The sequence below is a fragment of the Lissotriton helveticus genome, chromosome 11 (genome assembly GCF_964261635.1).
Source record: "Lissotriton helveticus chromosome 11, aLisHel1.1, whole genome shotgun sequence".
NCBI lineage: Eukaryota > Metazoa > Chordata > Amphibia > Caudata > Salamandridae > Lissotriton > Lissotriton helveticus.
Window position 1 is genome coordinate 27,939,331 of NC_136072.1, and position 22,632 is coordinate 27,961,962.

General features: G+C 46.1%; 1 protein-coding gene across 1 annotated transcript in view; it reads right to left on the reverse strand.

Annotated features, from left to right (window-relative positions):
* Nucleotides 1–1,247: 1,247 nt before the first annotated feature.
* LOC144790656 (receptor-transporting protein 3-like) overlaps nucleotides 1,248–22,632 on the reverse strand; it is a 40,424-nt gene continuing 19,039 nt past the window's right edge. The window contains exon 3 of the mRNA XM_078665386.1: nucleotides 1,248–2,321. Within this exon, the coding sequence (XP_078521512.1) occupies nucleotides 1,982–2,321 (340 nt within the window). The 3' untranslated portion in view covers nucleotides 1,248–1,981. The remainder of the gene's footprint in view (nucleotides 2,322–22,632) is intronic.

Below are 22,632 nucleotides of genomic sequence, written 5' to 3' on the forward strand. Positions count from 1 at the left end.
GCCAAGGGTATACCCAGACATGGGACCCTGGTGTGTGTTTGGGTTAGCGTCCCAAGTGGGCAAGGGTATGCCCAGAAGTTTAAACCTGGCATGTGTTTGTGTTAACATCCCAAGTGGCCATGAGTATGCGCAGACATGGAACCCTGGCATGTGTTTATGTTAATGTCGCAAGTGGCCAAGGGTACGCCCAGACGTGGAACCCTGACATGTGTTTGAGTTAGCAGTGGCCAAGGCTATGCCATGGCGTAGGTCCTTTGCTCTCTGTGTCACTGGATCCAAACTATATCTCACGGAAGAGGCCTATGAAGACTGGACGTGTCCCTTCATGGTCCCTTTTGAGGTACCTGGCATTCTGGATGGACTGTTCCCATGAGGAGCAGGGTCAGTTCTGATTTGCATAAGGCGGGACTTTGCCTAGACTGGCACAGCACATGAAAAACAATGGTTTGGAATGCTACCCGGAGAGATTGCCAGTGATTTGGACTATTTACAAGCATTCCTTCCATCACCTTTGTGTGTTTGATGCACCACCCTAAGTGCGTCGGGTATGGCCAGACATGGGTTTCTTGCTCACTGTGCCACTAGAATCAATCTGCCCCTGAATTAAGAAGTTTCATATTCCTGAAACTGGTCTGACGTTGCTTATGTTCCTGTCTGGAGGGAGCCTCCCCTTGGAGTACGAGATGGACTGGTCCCAAGGGATGCAGGGTCAGTACTGATTTGCATAAAGTAGGTGGGACCAGTAGAAGCGAATCAGACTTGAGACCTCAATAACATCCGATGGATCGGATGTAGGTTGTTACAACGCATGCTTTTACCACGCATGTTTTACAATGCAAGCCATTACAACGCATTGCTTTGGGGGGTGCTGGATAGTGAATAGTTTAATTTACTATTCCAACTCCAGTCCCCGTGGATAGTAGGGAAGGTGTTGGATAGTAAATTAAACTATTACTTATCCTAGAGCGCCCCCCAGTGCAATGAGTTGTAATGGTTTTCGTTGTAAAACCTGCGTTGTAAAAGCACTGCGTGGTAAAAGTTGCGTGGTAAAGGATGTTTACCGATGGATCTGGCCTGAAGTTTTACTTTAACTAGGGATAGGTGGACACACAGATATTTTTTTAAAAGTGTCACCTTGGGATTCAACAAGAGGAGAAGGGAAGCCTCTGGGTCCTGGCTTGCACTGAAATAATATAATAGTATGTATGGAAGGCACCGGAGAATAATGCACATTACTATTCTAAAGCGTAATTACAAATACGATTTAATATCTTCAAAAGTGAGGAAACATGGTTTATCCGCTCTATTGTTTACAAATGAAAACCCAAGACTGCAAACGAGGCGCGCCGATGACACAAAAATCATATTTTTACCATAAATTCAAAGTTGTTTCTGAATTGAGAGTGTAAAGAATTCGACTCTTATCTCTAAGGAAAATATCATAAGTAGATAATTAAGAACATTCCATTTTAGGTGTATACTTGTGTACAATCTGTAGGTATGGACAACAATTGCTAGAATGAGCAAAATCCATCAATTTACAATTTCATGCAATTGAAAAAAAGTTATATTTTTAAAGATCTTTTCTCCTGCAAAGTTTTCAGATTTTAATTTCAGCAAATCATTTTGCTGGAAAAATCTGCAAAATGTCGATTTGTGGGTTTTTTCGTGGAAAGTATTCTGGTGCTAACCCTATTTTTATCCACATTTTCCCGCATAATTAAAATTGAATATAAGATATTTTATTAGATTTTAGAACATGTGTATATACGTGTGTGTGTGTGTATATATATTTTAAATTATTAAAGAGAAGTCCAGCAATTTCATACCTCCCTAACAAGGGGCAATCGTCCCAAATCATAAGAGCGGTGGAAGCGGCATGGGAGACATAGACACAGGCACCCTGTGATGGAAGCTCATTGGAGCTACCTCTTGGTGCCCATGGAGTACACCAGTTGTTAGCGGAGCTCGGACACACAGCTCAAGCCTTCGTACAGATGCCCTGCTGGCAGGCTTCACAGAGCTCCTTATGATGGGGTGTCGTCGGGATTGTATTCGGACCGGTGGGAGTCGGCTCATCGGGATCCACCTCGTGGTAGCAGTTCTTCTTAATTTTGGCAATCAAGATCAACAAAATGTCTTCGATTTCGCTGTCATTGAATCGTGGAGTACACCAAGTTTTGCTGCCGCACTCACGGCACTGCTGGCGGAAGGGGCGCATGAGTACCTGCCCGCGTCCAGCCCTCTCGCGCAGCCGGTAGTGAAAAACGATGCAGATCTTGGCAGAATTCCAGAAATGGGAGCACTTAGAGCAGGTGAAGCTGCAGACAGGATAAAAAATCAACAGTTACAGAAAAATGCGAACAGATTGATGCCTTATAACCAACTATCGAACATTGATTAAATGCATGATATTCTCTAAAGTGCAATCACGTTTTGTACAGACTGAGGTGTGAAGTAAGAGGACATGTTCTCCAAGATGGAGGTAGGTCTATATATATATATATATATATGACTAATGCAACAAATCGGAGTAATCTTAAACATTGCTGCTGTAGTGCTACTGTATTCCTCAAAAAAGGACAGACAACAGGGAATCATGAACACAAAAAACAGACTGCAGGAATAGCCCCATCGATCAGTAAGCCTGGTTTGGGAATCATAAACACAAAAACCAGACTGCAGTAATATCCCCATTGACCAGAAAGCATGGATTGGGAATCATGAACACAAAAAACAGACTGCAGGACGGTCCCCCTTGACCAGAAAGCATGGATTGGGAATCATGAACACAAAAAACAGACTTCAGGAATATCTCCAATAATCAGTAAACCTGGATTGAGAATCATGAACACAAAAAAACAGTCTGCAAGAATATCGCCATGGGCCAGCAAGCCTGTATTGGGAATCATGAACACAAAAAAATAGACTGCAGGACTATCCCCATTGATCAGCAAGCATGGATTGGCAGGCATAGACACAATAAAACAGAGTGCGGGTATATCCCTATGGGCCAGCAAGTCAGAACACAAAAAACAGACTGCAGGAATTTCACCATTGGCCAGCAAGGCTGGATTGGGAATCATGAACACAAAAAACAGACTGCAGGAATATTCCCATGGGCCAGCAAGCATGGATTGGGAATCATGATCACAAAAGATAGACTGCAGGACTATCCCCATTGATCAGCAAGCATGGATTGGCAGGCATAGACACAATAAAACAGGGTGCGGGTATATCCCTATGGGCCAGCAAGTCAGAACACAAAAAACAGACTGCAGGAATTTCACCATTGGCCAGCAAGCCTGGATTGGGAATCATGAACACAAACAACAGACTACAGGAATATTCCCATGGGCCAGCAAGCATGGATTGGGAATCATGATCACAAAAGATAGACTGCAGGACTATCCCCATTGGCCAGCAAGCATGAATTGGGAGTCATGAACACAAAAAACAGACTACATGAATATCCTGAATATCCTCATGAGCCAGGAAGCCAAGAAGCCAAGAAGGCAGGATTGGGAATCATGATCACAAAAAACAGACTTGCAGAAATATCCTCATGGGCCAGCAAGCCCGTGTTTATTCAATACTCTACTGGTAATGCCAACTGGGTTGGCGACAATGGCCTTATGGTGATTTGGCTTCATTAAATTTGCACTTTTGAACCATTCCATTTTTTGTGCTAGTTTTTATTAAAGATATATAGAACCAAACATATTAGACTAACAAATGTAACATTCACAATGTAAGACTTACAAGTCAAAGGTATTGCAATCTGTAGAAAAACATTCAACATTTTCAATATAATTAAATATGTATTTGGCGTCAGATTGGGGGCTGCTGGCAGAGTGCTGGGCTTCATATAAGCTCTTTAAAAGCCCTGCCTTGTCTCTGTTTTGGTGTCTCTCCTCTTGTCCACACCTAGGCTCAGAAGCTGATCTCATTGGCTGCTGTTACTTGGAGGTAAGTTAAAAGAAGGCACTACAGTGTGGACCATACAGATAATAAGTAAGGCTTCCAGTTTTCCTTTTTTACTGATTTTTACAAATAAATACAGACCGAAACCAATATGTTTCCTGTCTGTATTTATTTCTGAAAGCAGAAAAATGTGGAAAGTTGTGGTTCGTGTGAGTGACTCTCCATGCTGTGTTTGTGATGTCCAGGACTACAGAAGAGCAGATAGACAGTGTGGGACGCCAAAAAATCTGGTTGAGATTTCCATAACTACAGGCATACATTAACTCATATTTGTATTATAAAGTAGTTATTCACCAGTGAGTGTAGTGTTTCACTATATTTGGCTGTTTAATTTGCTGAAGCGCGACAGGCTGCATATTTATCAGTAAAAAATATGGAAATATACCAATTCACTACTCCATTTATCCTCAAAAAGCAAAATAAATATGGATAAATACCAAAACAATTGGCCAAAAAATAAGGGTCACCATGAGGGTGGGCTGGAAACCAAGTATGACACCTCTCTCCCTCTCTCTCTCTCTTTCTCTGGATGGATAGATAGATAGATAGATAGATAGATAGATAGATAGATAGATAGATAGATAGATAGATAGATAGATAGATAGATAGATAGATAGATAGATAGATAGATAGATAGATAGATAGATAGATAGATAGATAGATAGATAGAGAGAGAGAGAGAGAGAGAGATAGATAGATAGATACATAGATAGATAGATAGATAGATAGATAGATAGATAGATAGATAGATAGATAGATAGATAGATAGATAGATAGATAGATAGATAGATAGATAGATAGAAAGACAGACAGACAGACAGACAGACAGAGAGACAGATAGATAGATAGATAGATAGATAGATAGATAGATAGATAGATAGATAGATAGATAGATAGATAGATAGATAGATAGATAGATAGATAGATAGATAGATAGATAGATAGATAGATAGATAGATAGATAGATAGATAGAGAGAGAGATAGATAGATAGATAGATAGATAGATAGATAGATAGATAGATAGATAGATAGATAGATAGATAGAGAGAGAGAGAGAGAGAGAGAGAGAGAGAGAGAGAGAGAGAGATAGATAGATAGATAGATAGATAGATAGATAGATAGATAGATAGATAGATAGATAGATAGATAGATAGATAGATAGATAGATTGATAGATAGATAGATAGATAGATAGATAGATAGATAGATAGATAGATAGATAGATAGATAGATAGATAGATAGATAGATAGATAGATAGATACGGAGCACTCTGCAGCTTGCAAACTTCAATTTATTGAGGCCGATGCGTTTTAGCAGTTATGCCTTTTGCAATGCCATTTTAAATGAATTTAACATTGCCCAAATTTTTTACATTCCTGCCCTCTCTCCATGGGGCAATCAGAATGCGGCAAGAGAAGAGAGACAAGAGACTATGAATTCCATCTGATTTTCTTTCTTTGTGTGTCCGACATCCCAACATGCATAGTTCAACAATGCTCTCACAGTGAGCATGTCTGCATGCTCGTAAACTTCATTATAGTAGTGTCACCACAACACCAAAATTAGGGCTGGGGGAAATCTGGTCTTAACATGGCGAAACAAGACGAAATGCATTATTTCTCCTCGTTTTTGCTGTTTCCATGTGTGCAGCATTGTGCAGCACACATAGAAACAGCAAATCGTCTGTAAAGAATGTTTATGTGCAGGAAGGTGTCCCTTCTGCACATAAACAATCATTAAAAAAATGACGATTTGCAACTTCTATGTGGGCTGCACAATGCAGCAGACATAGAAGTTACAAAACGCTATTTCAGGTTGTTTATGTGCAGAAAGGGGGACCTTCCTGCGCATAAACAATCCTTCACCTCAACGCAGGCATCCTTGCACCATGGTGCAAGGGTGCCTGCATTGGCGCTAGGCTGCTAAGTTTAGCACCATCGCAGGGGGAAACACAGGATTGTACCATATTCTTGTAAATATGTTGCAGCCCTGCATTTCTGAAGTGGTGGAACAGAGCGTTAAGCCTACAAGGCTAATGCCACGCTCCGTCACTTCTTTTGTAAATATTCCACCCTTGTTTTTTTCAGGGTTCAGTCCAGGAACATTCCTGCGGCATCCGGTGTTCTATTGTTTGCAGGCAGACCTGTAGAGTGAGAGCATCTTAGAGGGAGGTAGTTCCCTGGGTGTTTGCTGAACATCTTTCACCATCTTTCTCCATCGGAATTCTCTGCAACTCCCCACAGAATTCCAACAACGCAGGGACAACTTTGAACCTTCTAAACTCTGTAGATGATTGGGTTTGGGTTAGAGGCAGCACTACCCATTTTGCCCAATTGATTGTGCCTTGCAAGGAACAAGGGGGCATATGTACAAGCTCCTATTGCCAACACAGCGTCACTTTTATCGACGATGTACCCCAGGGATCCTCCCTCAGCCAGACACTGTTCAACATCTACATGGCCTCGCTTGCACACGTCGCCCGACAGCACGACCTCTACATAATCTCCTACGCCGACGACACAACTGTTCCTCTCACTCACCAAGAACACCATCACCGCCAAAGCCAACCTCCACGAAGGAATGAAGGCCGTCGCGGACTGGATGAAGACCAGCCGTCTGAAGCTGAACTCAGACAAGACAGAGGTTCTCATCCTCGGCTCCAACCCCTCAGCCTGGGACGACTCCTGGTGGCCGACGGCAGCCCCGACACCCACCAACCACACACGCAACCTAGGAATCATCCTCGACTCAACGCTCTCAATGACCAAGGAAGTCAACGCCGTCTCCTCCTCCTGCTTTAACACCCTCCGCATGATCCGCAAGATCTACAGATGGATCCCGACAGATACAAGAAAGACAGTCACCCAGGCCCTCGTCAGCAGCAGACTCAACTACGGAAACGCCCTCTACGCGGGAGCCCCGACCAAGCTCATCAAAGGACTACAGCGCATTCAAAACTCCTCGGCATGACTGATCCTCGACGTACCACGCCACGGCTACATCACCCCCCACCTGAGGGACCTGCACTGGCTCAACGTCAACAAGAGGATATCCTTCAAACTTTCACCCACGCACACAAGGCACTCCACAAGACCGGCCAAACCTACCTCAACAGACGGCTCTCCTTCTACATCCCCAACCACCCGCGCATCCGAAGAACAACCTTCAGCGGGGAGATTCTTCTCCCATCTCGCCGCCAAGGCATGGAACACTGTGACGGGGCGGGACGTCCCCCTGACAATCAAGGTGACCTACAACGAGACTGGTGGTCGGAGGTCCCCTTATCTCCCATTTCTCTCCCCTCTCAACAGCACGAGCCCCCCTACCTGGAGGACGACTGGCTCACTAAGGAGAGCGGACATACCTGGGAATGCGGGGAAAACCAAGGACAGGGCGCCTTTAACATCGCCTTCCAGAGTGACGAGACTCCGCCCTACGACGTCATCGGAGCAACCGAGACAAAAGAGGGACAAACCAGGAAGAAGGCGGACGGCGTTTCCCTGGAGGAAGAAGGACGGAGTGAGCTGAGGAGGAGTGTGCAAGCGAGAAGAGCGGAGGACGGCGTGGAGCAGGACGAGACGAGCCCAGGCGTGTACTTCAAGCCAGGAGGCCACTGTTCCCACGATCCGCCCAGCCACGCACCCATGGGAGGGGCGTGGCTCTCCGAGGTACGGGGCAAAGTAGCGGGTTGGGTGGGACGGCGTGTTCAGCCTGCCGAGTAGGAACCTACCCTCTAGTGTAAATACGTGTACAGCCGTGTGTTCTCCAAAACCCTCCCCCCCTCACGAGCACTTGAGCACCACACCTAGCTAGCAGTCCGGATCACTGGAGCACTTGGTTTCCCTCACCCCCGGTCCCTGACAGAACTGCTAGAACGTGCCAGTAATTCTGGTCTTTCTGATTCTCTTTAGTTTGTCTTGGGTACCTGGAGCATCGAACCCTGCTGAGGCCACGTCCTGACAGAGAAAGACAACCTGGAGTCCCTCAAGAACATTAAGACGGATCCAGCAACGTTTGCTAGAGAAAGACTGACTAGCAGGAGTCGTAGAGCCTACATGAAAATAAAGCCATCATTGAAATCCTTACTCAAAGCTTCCGACTCTGTTACTCCCACTACCCCTGCCCCATTACAAGTGGTGTCACAAGTGGGATTAACACCTCAGCCCATCTGTGATACCGAGATGGACGCCCTGATTCAACACATCATCAAGGGGCAGGAAAAACTGGAGTGGGCCGTCGAGCGACAACTCACTTCGGCACAGGCCGATCGTGAGATGTTTCAGAACACCATCGCGGCACAATTAGAGGGCCTCCAGAAAACAGTATCATCTCCAGCAATAGCCCCTCCTGTAGAAGGCAAAATCCATGTCCCCAACCCTTCCGGGATTGCCCTACAAAAATATGTTCACGGAGAGGACCCTGACGCATTCCTGCTAAACTTCGAGCGAGCTGCTCGTGCGTTGGGGTGGCCAGAGGAGAAGTGGCCCTTTTTCCTGGCACCGCTGTTGACCGGCGAGGCACAGTTCGCCTATCGGGTAGCCAACCCTGTAGGCAATGCCCCCTACCCTTTAATTAAAAACGTTATCCTGGATCATTTGGGTTTGGATCCCAAGGCTTATAGGGTCCGCTTCCGGAAAGAAAAAGGAACCCCGAATGAGAATCCTAAGACACTATTCTTTCGACTCAAAATGGCCGCTGATAAGTGGTTAAAACCAGACACTAGCACCAAGGAAGAAGTAATGGCAAAAATCTACTTGGAGCAGTTCATGGAGTCTCTTCCATACGGCTCGCAAAGATGGTTACGGCAACACTCAGGACTTACTGTCGAACAGGCCATCGACATGGCAGCAAACTATGCGAGAGCCCAACCTCGTCTCACCGGGTGGGAACATGAAAAACCGAACAAAACCATGCCCCCGGCCAAACCGGAAAAGAAAGCGAAGTTTCCCATAGAGACTCCAAGACCCCGCCCGCTGAAGATCGACCCACCGTTCATGCGGGGACCCCAATGTTTCGATTGTGGCAAGTGGGGCCACATCGCCCGTCTATGCCCCAGGAAACGTTCCCAAGAAGAACCAATGGAGGTGGGGTACCTCCCCCGAACAGTCCTTTATTCCGCAGAAATGGGGACCTCATTCCACGTGAGTATGATGATGAATGGATATGTAGTGAAGGCCCTCCTGGATTCGGGGTGCAGACAATCCGTGGTCCAAGCGTGCTTTGTGCTCCCCAGTCAATACGTACCAGAGACCCTAGTGTATATTCGCTGTGTTCATGGGGACGTCAAACCATACCCGCTAGCCCAGGTGTCCATAACTCCCCATGACAAAGAAACCTGCCTAGTGAGAGTGGGGTGGTTGATTCTCTTCCGGAAGACGTAATCTTAGGAGTGGACAATCCAGAGTTCCTGGCATTGTTCAGAAAGACCCTAGACGAACAAACCCCGAGGAGAGAAGGACCTAAACCAATGCTGCTCACCCCAGAACCCTGGATCATGGACCGTAGTTTCAGGTTCGCGCAAACAGATGATAGGACTCTATACAACGCATGGGAAAATGCCCACTTGCATCATAGTACCCAACCCCAGAACTGTCCCCGTTTTGTGATCAAGAAAGACATGTTGTATAGGGAAGCCGAGGAAGGGGGAGTCCTCCAACTCCTGGTGCCCGTGTCCTTCCGAGACCAAGTGTTATTTTTCGCCCACGCACACCTAACAGCAGGACACGCTGGGAAGGAAAAAACCACTGACAGCATCCTGTGCTATTTCTACTGGCCAGGGGTCTATAAAGATGTACAGAATTACTGTGCGAAGTGCGAGATTTGTCAGAAAAGGAACACCCACCGTCCTCAGGCAGCACCCTTGCAACCCATGCCTATTATTGGAGTTCCGTTCGAAAGGGTGGGTATGGATTTAATCGGTCCCCTACCAAAGTCATCCAGGGGCCATATATATGCCCTCGTGATAGTGGACTATGCAACACGGTTTATCGAGGCATTTCCCCTAAGAACACCTACAACCACCAATATTGCAGAGAAGTTCCTGGAACTCTTCTCTAGAGTCGGATTTCCCAAGGAGGTCCTAACGGACCAGGGCACTCCTTTTACCTCCCGTTTGATGAGAGAGGTCTGCAAGACATTGGATATCCGTCACATAAAGACGTCGGTCTATCATCCCCAGACCGATGGTCTAGTGGAACGATATAACCAAACTCTAAAGTCCACGTTGAAGAAAATGCTGTCCATTGAGGGACCTGACTGGGACCGCTTACTACCCTTAGCCCTATATGTCCTCAGGGCTCAGAAGCAAAGCAGTTTGGGGTGCTCGGCCTTTGAACTTCTGTATGGTCGTCTTCCACGGTCGTTGTTGGAAATGACGAAAGACGCCTGGGAAACCGAAGACGAACAGGAACAAAAGACCCTACTGGAGTATACGCTACACCTACGGTCCAAACTGGGTAAACTACGAAGCCTCGCGTATACCAACTTGGAACAGCAAAAGGAAAAACAGAAGAAATACTACGACCATGGAAAGAAGTTACGGCAGCTCACTAGAGGGGATTGGGCATTGGTGCTCCTACCATCGGTATCCAAGAAAAACGAATGGACCGGGCCATATAAGGTAATCGAGTCCATCGGAAGCACCACCTATAGACTGCGGTTGTCTCCCAGTAAGACCCAGTGCTACCACATAAACCTCTTAAAGAAATGGATCGGACCCCCACCAAGAGGGAACCATCTGGCAGTCCCCACAGGTACGGAGAAATCGACCACTATCCAACTCCTGGTCGTGAATGACAATCTCTCTGACTCTATGAAGACGGAACTTAACACCGTTCTACGTCCTTTTTCTGAGATCTTCTCGGACCTCCCGGGGAAGACGACCCTGGTGGAGCACCACATCGAAACTCCCCCAGGAAAATACGTGAAACAAAGGCCGTACAGTATCCCCGCAGCCAGACGGGAAGCCGTAAGAAAAGAAGTCAGAGAGATGTTACAACTCGGCGTCATCCGCCCCTCTACTAGCAGTTGGGCTTCCCCGATTGTGATGGTGCCTAAACCTGATGGATCCAAGCGTTTCTGCATGGACTTTAGGGCACTCAACGAAATATCCACATTCGATGCATACCCGATCCCCCGGGTTGACGAATTGGTTGAGAAACTCGGAGATGCCGTTTACATCACCACCCTGGATCTCACCAAGGGGTATTGGCAGGTGCCCCTCCGTGAAGAGGACCGGAAAAAGACCGCCTTCATCACGGTCGAAGGATTATATGAATTTACGGTTTTACCTTTCGGTCTGCACGGAGCACCTGCCACCTTTCAACGATTGATGAACCACGTCTTGAAACCGTATCCTTCATTTAGTTCTGCGTATCTTGATGACATTGTGATATACAGCAAAACCTGGAATGAACATAAGAACCATCTCCGCACCATTCTGGCAGCCTTAAGAGACGCAGGACTACATGTCAACTCGAAAAAGTGAAGGGTGGCCTTCAACAGGGTCAAGTACTTGGGTTTCGTTCTGGGTGATGGCTCCATAGCCCCCCAGACAGAAAAAGTAAAAGCCATCAAAGAAACGGTCTTTCCGACCTGGAAAAAGGACCTAAGAGCCTTCCTAGGACTGGTGGGGTATTATCGGTGGTTTATCCCCAGATTTGCGGAGGTCGCAGCCCCACTCACGGATCTCCTAAGAAAAGATGTAAAGCTTCGAGAAATCCAGGTACCGTCTCAGGAAGCCATGAATGCCTTTGACGGACTAAAGACAATCATCACCTCTGCCCCGGTGCTAGAATCACCCAATTTTAGCAAAACGTTCATACTGGCTACAGATGCATCGGACGTGGGAATAGGGGCAGTCCTGTCTCAGGTGGGGGATGATGGGGTTGAGCATCCTGTTCTCTTTACCAGTCGGAAACTGTTCCCTAGAGAGTGTAGATATTCAACGATAGAGAGGGAATGCTTAGCGATCAAATGGGCCATTGACAAACTGCAGTACTATCTAGAGGGGAAACCATTCATCCTCCAAACAGACCATGCCCCATTGAAATGGATGTACCAAAACCAGAGTCGTAACTCTAGAATCCTCCGGTGGTTCCTATCCTTGCAGCCCTATGCCTTCACTGTACAGCATAAGAAAGGCGCTAACAATGGGAATGCGGATTTCTTATCCCGAGTCTTTCCTCTCCCCGATCGGGAGAATCCAGGGGGGGAGGAGTGTGACGGGGCGGGACGTCCCCCTGACAATCAAGGTGACCTACAACGAGACTGGTGGTCGGAGGTCCCCTTATCTCCCATTTCTCTCCCCTCTCAACAGCACGAGCCCCCCTACCTGGAGGACGACTGGCTCACTAAGGAGAGCGGACATACCTGGGAATGCGGGGAAAACCAAGGACAGGGCGCCTTTCACATCGCCTTCCGGAGTGACGAGACTCCGCCCTACGACGTCATCGGAGCAACCGAGACAAAAGAGGGACAAACCAGGAAGAAGGCGGACGGCGTTTCCCTGGAGGAAGAAGGACGGAGTGAGCTGAGGAGGAGTGTGCAAGCGAGGAGAGCGGAGGACGGCGTGGAGCAGGACGAGACGAGCCCAGGCGTGTACTTCAAGCCAGGAGGCCACTGTTCCCACGATCCGCCCAGCCACGCACCCACGGGAGGGGCGTGGCTCTCCGAGGTACGGGGCAAAGTAGCGGGTTGGGTGGGACGGCGTGTTCAGCCTGCCGAGTAGGAACCTACCCTCTAGTGTAAATACGTGTACAGCCGTGTGTTCTCCAAAACCCTCCCCCCCTCACGAGCACTTGAGCACCACACCTAGCTAGCAGTCCGGATCACTGGAGCACTTGGTTTCCCTCACCCCCGGTCCCTGACAGAACTGCTAGAACGTGCCAGTAATTCTGGTCTTTCTGTTTCTCTTTCGTTTGTCTTGGGTACCTGGAGCATCGGACCCTGCTGAGGCCACGTCCTAACAGAGAAAGACAACCTGGAGTCCCTCAAGAACATTAAGACGGATCCAGCAACGTTTGCTAGAGAAAGACTGACTAGCAGGAGTCGTAGAGCCTACATGAAAATAAAGCCATCATTGAAATCCTTACTCAAAGCTTCCGACTCTGTTACTCCCACTACCCCTGCCCCATTACAAACACCCTCCCACTGAGCCTACGCCAGACCCAAGACCTGCTGACCTTCTGGAGGACACTCAAGACCTGGTTGTTCGATCAGTAGCGCCCTGCCAGCGCCTTGAGACCCTTGCGGGTATGTAGTGCGCTTTAAAAATGATTGATTGAGTGATTGAGTGATAGGGGCTTAGCGTCATTTACAAGGCAGCGTTAAGCCTCTTGACATGGCTTAACGCTGCCTTGTACATAAGGCCCCCTTTCAAGCTATGGTTAGTGTGAAAGGGTTGGGCAGTGGGTGTTGCGGTGGGTGTTCTACCGCAACACCTATTGATTTTACCACTGCCTCATATGTACAAGGGCAGCATACATAGGAGGCAGCGCCAAAATTAAGACCAGGTAAAACCTGGTCTAAAGTTGGCGAAATAAGGAGAAATGCATTATTTCTCCTCGGTTTTGCTTTTTCCATGTGTGCTGAAAAAACAGGGGATGAAGAGAGGATAAAGCAATGAAAATGAGGGAAACGCAAGGAGAAGGGACTCAAGAAACAGGAAAAAAGCAAAGAGAGGCAGTGAAAACGAGAGAAAAGCAAGACGAAGGCTTTGACAAAACGGGGAAAAACATAGAAGGCACACAAAATTTGGGGTGGGGGACAAAGAGAAGACAGGAGCAAGAGCGATGCAGCAGCAGGGTGAGAGCTGCGCATCTGATCAGCCATGTTGCAAGGGTGACTGTTTATGTGCAGGAAGGGACACCTTGCTGCACATAAACAATCTTGAAAGACAATTTGCTTTTTCCATGTGTGCTGCAGAATGCAGCACACATGGAGAGAGCAAACAATGAGGAGAAATTATCAATTTCTCCTTGTATCGCCAGGCTAAGACCAGGTATTCCCTGGTCATAGTTTTTGGCGCTGTCCTAGCCTTGTAAATCTGGGATAGAGTCAAAAAGCACTGGGTGTTGCGGCAGAACGCCCACTGCTACACCCATTAACGCCCACTGCTACACCCATTAACACCTACTGCTACACCCATTGCACACCCCTTTCAAGCGTGAAACGGGGCCTTATTTCCAAGGTGGTGGTAAACCATGTTAAGGGGCTTAACGCCGCTTTGTAAATAAGGAGAAGGGGATATCAACACCAGAGAGTGAATAAAAGTGACGTTCTGGTGGTGACAGCTCCTTGTAAATATGCCCCAAAGAGTCTTAAAGACATTCTAAATGCATTTCCATTTAATATTGAAGGATTCTGATGGTTGTTTTCAATATTGTAATATAGCAGCAGACCCACTGCCATTTCTCATATGTGAGGTCCCATTTTAATCTAAAAGGAACTTTTCTATGGATGTTGCGTAGAGTCGAGAAACATAAACAAAGCATTTTATGCAAAATATCTGTAATAGACTCCTGCACAATACCTCTATTAAAAATAAAGGAAAATGGTATTTAAAATAATGTATTTTTAAAAAATCATTCAAGGTGATCAGGGCAGGACTGTGTGTAGAATAGAGCAGCGTCTAGCAGGGGTCACCTGAAAGGCTGGGGCCCTGGGCAGGAGCCACCTTGCCCATGTATTGGCACGTCTCTGACATATGCCCACGTAATAAACGGATGTATGACATTACAACGCATGCTTTTACCACGCATGCCTTTACAACACACTTTTTACAATGCATGCCTTTACAACGCATAGCGCTTTGGGGTGCTGGATAGTGAATAGTTTAATTTACTATTCCAACTCCAGTCCCTGTGGATAGTAGGGAAGGTGTTGGATAGTAAATTAAATCTATTCCCTATCCTAGAGCGCCCCCCAGCGCAATGCGTTGTAATGGTTTGCGTTGTAAAAGTTGCGTCGTAAAGGCACTGCGTGGTAAAAGTTGCGTTGTAAAGGATGTTTCCCGTAATAAACAAATCAGCTGGTTCCAGAGACCTGGAACAGGCACATAACGTGTTGTCGAAGGGCTGTGCATTATTCTTCGGTTCCACAGTGAACTTCCAGCTCCAGGGGCGTGGCCTGTGCAATAATGAACTTTGTGTGAATAAATAAAGAGCAGACATAAAATGGGTGCAGCTGTGTGTACTTTTATTCAATGGCAACACAAACAAGAACAAGGAAGAAATATCATTTATTCAGGTTTAACATTAACATTTATAGCACCTGGAAAGTTGTTGATTTGCATGTTTTGTTGATCTTGAATAAACATAATAAAACTCACCAGGAAGCAATGTTCGGTTTATTTATAACAGCTGCTCCCTTTGCGAAGAATGGTCATATCTGTAATATCTAATGAATTCGGTTGACTTAATGATGGCTGCACACAGTGTAAAATGATTATTAAAGGTCAGTCACTGAACCTGTTGTTAGGTTTGGTTTTGGTTTCACTCATGGCAAACCAACTGTAACTGAAGAAAGACTACACCAGGGGCTGAATAAGCAGGGTGTAGATTCCTTTGCTTTCTGATTGGTTCCTTACATTGTGAGTTTCTGATTGGTTGCATAGGATGTTTAACGTGAATGGGACAAAATCAAGAATGCGCAGGCGCAAGAATACAGTGGCTGGTCAAGAAAATCCACACCCTAATTAGTTCTGACCTAAAAGGCTTCATACCTGGCAGAAGTACCAGGGGCGTCATTTATGAGGCCTTGCGTCAGTTTTGCGCTTCCGATGCGTCACTTTTTGTGACGCATCGGCGGCGTAAAACTTGCCTCCTGATGCGCACTATTTACAAAGTGACGCATCTAAGCAGATGCGTCACTTTGTAAACCCCTGCGCTACATTATACCTGCGCCAGGTATAATGTATGCAGAGGGGGCGTTCACCCGCAAAAAGCCTCGTAATAGTGACGCAGTGAAATCTATGAGATTTCACTGCGTCACTTTTAGGATGCTGTTGCGTCAAAATCTTGCGCCTGCCTCACAGCAGGCGTAAGACTGACGCAAGCCCTTTCACATGGGGCTTTCCCCATGTGAAAGGAAGCATTGCTGGAGTTGCGTCACTTTTGTGACACACTCCAGCAATGCGTCACTTTTGCGCCTACAGATACGTCAGAAATACTGACGTATCTGTAACTCCTTGCGACATGATGTGTCATATTATAAATATGACGCATCAATCATGTCGCAAGGGAGAGCGCAGTGAAAAGTGACGCATCGCTGTTTTCACGCAGCGATGCGTCACTTTTCATAAATGAGGCCCCAGGCACGGGCTTTGTAGGTTCCAGATAGTATTTTACAAAGACTCGTAGATTGGTGGATAACTTGGATACAATATCAGTTTGTAATGCTGTACTTGGTTATATAACGTCGGCAATTAAACTAAGGAATGAACTTGTTTACTTAGAAAACTTGAATTATGAAATATTATAAAGTGTATTTTCCTCATGATATGTATAATTGTATAATGACTATGCATATTTAATTATGTTAAGATGCCGTTTTTTGTCTCTTTTTTCTCTTCTTCTTTATATATGGATGTTATTGTATTTTATAGTATGCTTTCATGGACATTCCATATGATCCGAATAAAGCTTGATTTGATTTGGTGGATAAGGTGGCTTTACTAATTTTGCCTAATCTCTGCTGATGACGGATAATAATCTAGAACCACGTGTCTAGAGATGGCCAGCACTAATCTGCACCCACCTGGTGAAACACTCAAGAGACTTTCCAAGTGTACTCGCTTGGCGAACTGAACTGCATCTACCATGATGCCTAGGGGCGACTCTGCTGGGAGGTGAAGCAGTGTGCTCCCTCACCAGTTTTCGGACTTCCAGAAACCTTTGAAGCCAAATGGCCCTTAATGTGTGAAGTACTAGGGAGGAAGGGGCGTGGTCAATGTTTTCACATGTTTGTGAGGGCCCTTTACTTTGCCCCATGGGCCCAAGTTTATGTAAACACTGCTCTCTCTGCCCCATTGCAGATAGGTTGCGGTACATGCCAGGGACGCCCACTCTCCCTGCTCCCCTTTGCCCTAGTCGTTGAGCCCCTCACAGACTGGACCAGGTGTGACGCAGGTCTTTGGGGGTTTCGGAGGGTTGAAGGTCTATAAAGAAAGTATCTCTCTGTACACAAATGACCACCTCCTCTTTGTGCAGCAGCCCGAACTCTCCATTCCAAGAACTTTCCATATGCAGCAAGTCTATGGGGATGCATCATACCCAGCAGCGGCCCACCCATTCATCTTTTCCCCCAAAAGAAGAGCGTCTGCCAGGCTGAGCAAAGGCACTCTATTTTCAGTTCAGACAGCCAGGAGCTAGACACGCCTAAATGCACAGGCTCCAGGCTGCCTGAGCTGAACTTTGCCGGGCTAAAGAAGTTACAGCTCCTGTGGGCGTGACCTCTTCAGCCTGGTGAAGCACCTCGAGGCCTTTGTCCTTGTGACGAGGGGGAGCATCACTGATTGCCTCAGACCTGGGCGCTTTTACTCTAAGCCCTGAAAGTGCCTAGGACTGTGTCAATCACTGCCACCTATTCACAGAGTAGGGGAGGGTGGGGTAAGCAGTCTCGCTGACCCCGTCCCACTCTGTGAATAGACAAAGGACTGCTGCCTTCCCTCATTTGCTGATCTAAGGTCAGCCAGTAAGGGAAGGCAGCTGCCCCAACCACACTGTTGGCTCCAAGACTTGGCACAGCTGCCTTCCCTCATTGATCTTATGTCAGCCAATGAGGGAAGGCAGCAGACCCAACCCTCCTCGGACCCTGAGGCAGAGCTATGCGGGTAAGTGTGATTTTATTTTTAATGTTTGGTGCGCGTGTGAGTATTTGGGAGTGAGAGTTGTGAATTGGTGTGAGTGTGTGCATGCACGGATGTGAGTCTGTGTTTTTGCGTGCGTTTGTGCCCCGACCACCCCCTCCCTGGTACAGGCCGTCACTGATCGTACCTCAGAGTAAGCTGGGGACAATCAATTTATATTGCACTGGTAGAGGACCCTCCACAAAATGCCTGTATCTCAAAATTAAAATTGGCCCCTCCCACCTGAGATTCCTTGACATGATGATCACGTTTGACCATGGACTAGGCTGGAGACTCAATATTACCCCGTTGCAGAGCAGGAGATAGCGGGAACTCCGCAACTGGGCCAAGCTTAGGTTAACCATTATGGGACAAGGGGCCAACTAAATACCGACTCATGCCGAATCAGTATTTAAGAGTCTGTAAATAGGAAGGAGGCAGATGTAGGTAAAAAATTACCGATTCTGTAAGAGTCGGTATTTACCGAATCTGTAAATACCGATTCGGTATTTCACATTGATCCCTATGGGCCTTGAAGCCCATAAGAATCAATGTGAAATACCGATTCGGTATTTACAAATTCGGTAAATACTGAATCCTGCAAGGGTGCAGGGGGTGTCACTTTGACACCCTCTAGCACCCCAACTACAGGCATGTGTGCCATGTGGCACACAGACATGCCCTAAGGGCATGTCTGTGTGTCACATGGCACAGGTGTACATGCACAGATGTGCATGCACACCTGAATTCGGTATTTTACCACACAATAGGATTGTGTGGTAAAATACCGACTCTTAAGGGCCTGTGGCACTCTTAGGAGTGTCACCTACATATGGATTTACAGAATCGGTATATTTACCGATTCGGTAAAATACCAAAGTGGTAAATTTACCGAATCGGTAAATATACCGATTCTGTAAATTCAGACCCACCTACATCTCAAAAGCCAAATACCGGTCGGTAACGGCCGAAATAGGCCATTACCGACCGGTATTTGGCGACCTACATCTGGCCCAAGATGCCTTCTTCAAGATGGTAGCCCTGACCCATATCCTGTTCAATAAACAAAACTACAGTTATTCTCTTCTCCTACATTTCTTTCAGACACAACACTATTTATTAGCACAATTTGTGTGGGCGGGGTAACCCGCATGAATAATTTGCTACATGTGCACAGACTAGATCTGACGGTGGGCTGGGGATCCCTAACCTCCAATTTAAGTACTGGACCTCCCAACCTATTTCGTTGAACGATTGCCTCTTCTGCAACAGGGTGGATACCGCGGTACACCAGGAGCTATCTATACTGAAACCGTATGACCTTTACTCCCCTCTGTATGGAGCCCAAGCCCTGCACACCCTACCAACAATCACTAGAATCCCAACAAACTGCCGGCAAGCAGCAATCAAACACATAGGCTGGCAGAGCTTGGTGACCACGGAGACCCCTTGGTGGCGTTGCATACTCCTTAAATAAGTGGCCGGACACGGGGTCTCGAAGCACTGGATCTCACTGGTATCTCCAAAATCGGAGACTTCTAGGTGACGGACTTTATGAAATCCGCTGAACAATTAACAGTTGACCTTGCAATTCATGACAGACAATTCTTCGGGGACTTGCAGCTCAGGTATGCCCTAGCAGCTATATGCCGAGCTGTGTGGGGTGCCTCGTGTCCTGTCCTGTTCTGGATAGGTTTCTCCTCACAGCGCAGGCAAGCATAACACTCTGCATAAAAGACAACATCAGCCAATAAGGCTGTTCACTCATGTTTATTAATTCCTCAACTCTTATACATGCCCCACTGATACAGAGCTTCCTCTTCTCTCCGATTTAGTGAGAGGGAAACCAATGCTTTCCTTATCCTCCCAGGAAGTTCCTGGTGTCCCATATCTTTCCGGGCCAGCTAGACCGCTGACCTACTTATATAACAATGTCTTTTCCTAGAGGACATGACACCTGGGTTCCACTTCTTGGAGGCAAGTATCACAATATAACAAGTAGGGTGGAAGAGGATCTCATGGGTGTAGAGGTCCTCGATCGTTAACTCTACTGACCCATTCTTGTATCTCAGAGAAAAATGCGGAACCGTTGAGGATGACGATCGGACCGAAGCAAAAATGACCCTCAGATTGCGGGCTATTTCTGTTATACCCAGACTTGTACAATTCAGATACTTGCACAGTGCATACTTTCATCCCGCAGGTTGTGGAAAATAGGCAGAGCCCTTACGGCTGCATGCTGACATTGTATGAACATGGAAGGCACATTCCTGCACGTCATATCGGGTTGCCCAATCAATACCACGTACTGATCCAAAATACACACATACACCAAGGGCATAGTAGCACACAACTTTTCACTGGAGCCTAGGGTTCCTTTGTTGGGGATCATTTTTATTTTTTTATTTTTTTATTTTTAATCCTCATTGTGCGATTCTATGTGTAAGGAGTTTCCGGGAGCCCGTCGCTACAACGTCTGAACCTTCACTGCCCCGTGGTGGACATCCTGGGTGGGGAGTTTCCCTTTAGCTGTTGTATTAGTTTGGGGTCTCCTTGGTCCTTTACCATAATCAATAATTCCCTTTGCTCGTGGGGGAGATAGCCCTCCTGGCTTCTCGGCGGGAATGTTTCCCGTCTGAATTATTGTCACCGCTTAATCATTGGATTTTGATTTTGATTTTCCGGAATCGCCCTTGTGCATTAAGTGCCTGATTGACAGTGGTCTTCCCATATTTCCCAAAAACTATATTTTTTGCTGGATTTTCCTTTCCTATCAAGTTTGTTTATTTTTACAATGGAGTTCAGCCTGTCCCTATGTAGTGGTGGTACTGGTTTAACCCAGTTTATGCATATTTCCCTCCTTGCTAGTAGTATTAAAACAAACAGTAGATTTTCCTGTTTTTTTTGTTAGCTTACCCAGATCATTTGTGGTGTTAATCCCAAATATGATAAGGTTTATACTTACGGCCAGTTGTTTTTTCAATACCAGGCTTATCGTCTTACCAACTTCCCGCCAGAAGCAGTCGAGGATGGGACAGTCCTGGAACATGTGTAGATCATTTGCCTTCTCCATTCCGCATTTAGGGCAGGTCTTTATATTGGCTCCCTTGAATTTGGATAGGCTTTTGGGAGTCCAGTAGGCCCTGTGTATTGTGAATAGGTGATTCTGTTTTAAGGCGGACGGTTTTATGGTAGACCAGCACTTTTCCAGGGATCTTTGCCATATGTTTTGTAAGTCTAGCTCTGGTATATCTTTCCTCCATATTGTTTCTGGGATCAAAACGTCTTCTTCCCCAGCAGTTATGAGGGCCCAATACCACTTTTATATTTCTTTTTTTTATGGGAGAAACTTTCATCATCTCTTTCTCTAGGTCTTTGTTTCCTCTTTTTTTCTCAGTGAGTGATTTAGCCCAGCTCGTAAGTTGGTAGTATTTAAATTTAGATAGTGATGAGTTAGTAATTATGATTAATCGATCCCACGACGTTATGGAGTTTTCTATCATCAGTTGGCCCCATTCCTTAATTCCTGCTACTTTCAGCGGGGAGGCCATGCAGTCTTTTAGGCAGTCTGGTGTGCCCGGAGATTCCCATATAGGGGCCAAGGTGCTGTAATAGGGTATGTTTAGCGTGCTTCTTATTTGATACCACAATTTTGCTGCGTTGATTAGGATCTTTAGTTTTACCTTTTTGAAGAATTTGGGGTGACCAAATTTATATAGGAAATGATCTGTTCTTCCTGTCATATTTTGTAAGAATTCGGGGTAGTATTGGCAACTCTTCAAGAGATGTCTCACGTTTTTGAATTGAAATGCCCTGTAGTATTCAAAAAGGTCAGGACTGGCTATCCCCCCTTGTTCTTTTTTCCTCCTTAGTTTACTCCATGCGATTCTCGTTCATTTGGATGACCAGATGAAACTCGTTAATTCCCCCTGAATTTTCTTCAATGCGTCTCTCTTGAAATCCAGTGGTATAGTGTTGAAAAGGTAGGTAAATTTGGGTAAGATGGACATTTTTATTATGTTGGATCTACCCAGGAAGCTTAGTGGTAGCCCATCCCATACTTTGAGGAGTCTTCTAGTCTCTCCAGCAATTCTGTTGAGGTTTATCTGAGGCACTTTTTCCAGGTCTTAAACCAAATTGATCCCCAAGTATTGTATTTTGTCTTTGGAGTAAGCGGTGTTAGGGTGCGTATTTCAACTCATGGCCTCAGTCTTTGCCTGATTTGTCAGATACCCTGATACTTTCCCAAAGTTACTTAATGTGTCCTCTATTGCTGCAGTGGAATTTTGAAAATTATCTGCAAATATCATCAGATCATCCGCGTATAGAGCCACCTTTTTGGTCCATTCCTGATGTTTAAAAGGTGTTATTGAGCTATGGTTTCTAAGATTGCTTGCCAGAGGCTCAATGTAGAGATTAAAAAGCAAAGGTGACAACGGGCATCCTTGCCTTGTTCCTCTCTGGATTTCGATATTATTGGTGAGGTTCCCATTGATTAGTATCTTAGCTCTTGTTTTTTTATAAATTCCCGCCACCATGCGGATAAAGTTCTCCCCTAGGTTGTATTTGCTGATGGCTTTGTTCAAGAATGTCCAATTGACTCTGTCAAATGCTTTGGCAGCATCGAAGGTGATTATTGTTAAAGGTTTTTATTCACAGGTGGCTATATCTATTGCAGCAAAGAGTTTGTGGGTTATCTCCTGTATTTGCCTTCCCTTCACGAAACCCTTTTGGTCTGGGTTGACCAGTTTTGTCATTACAGTAGCTAACCTCCTAGCCATGATCTGCATAAAGATTTTGT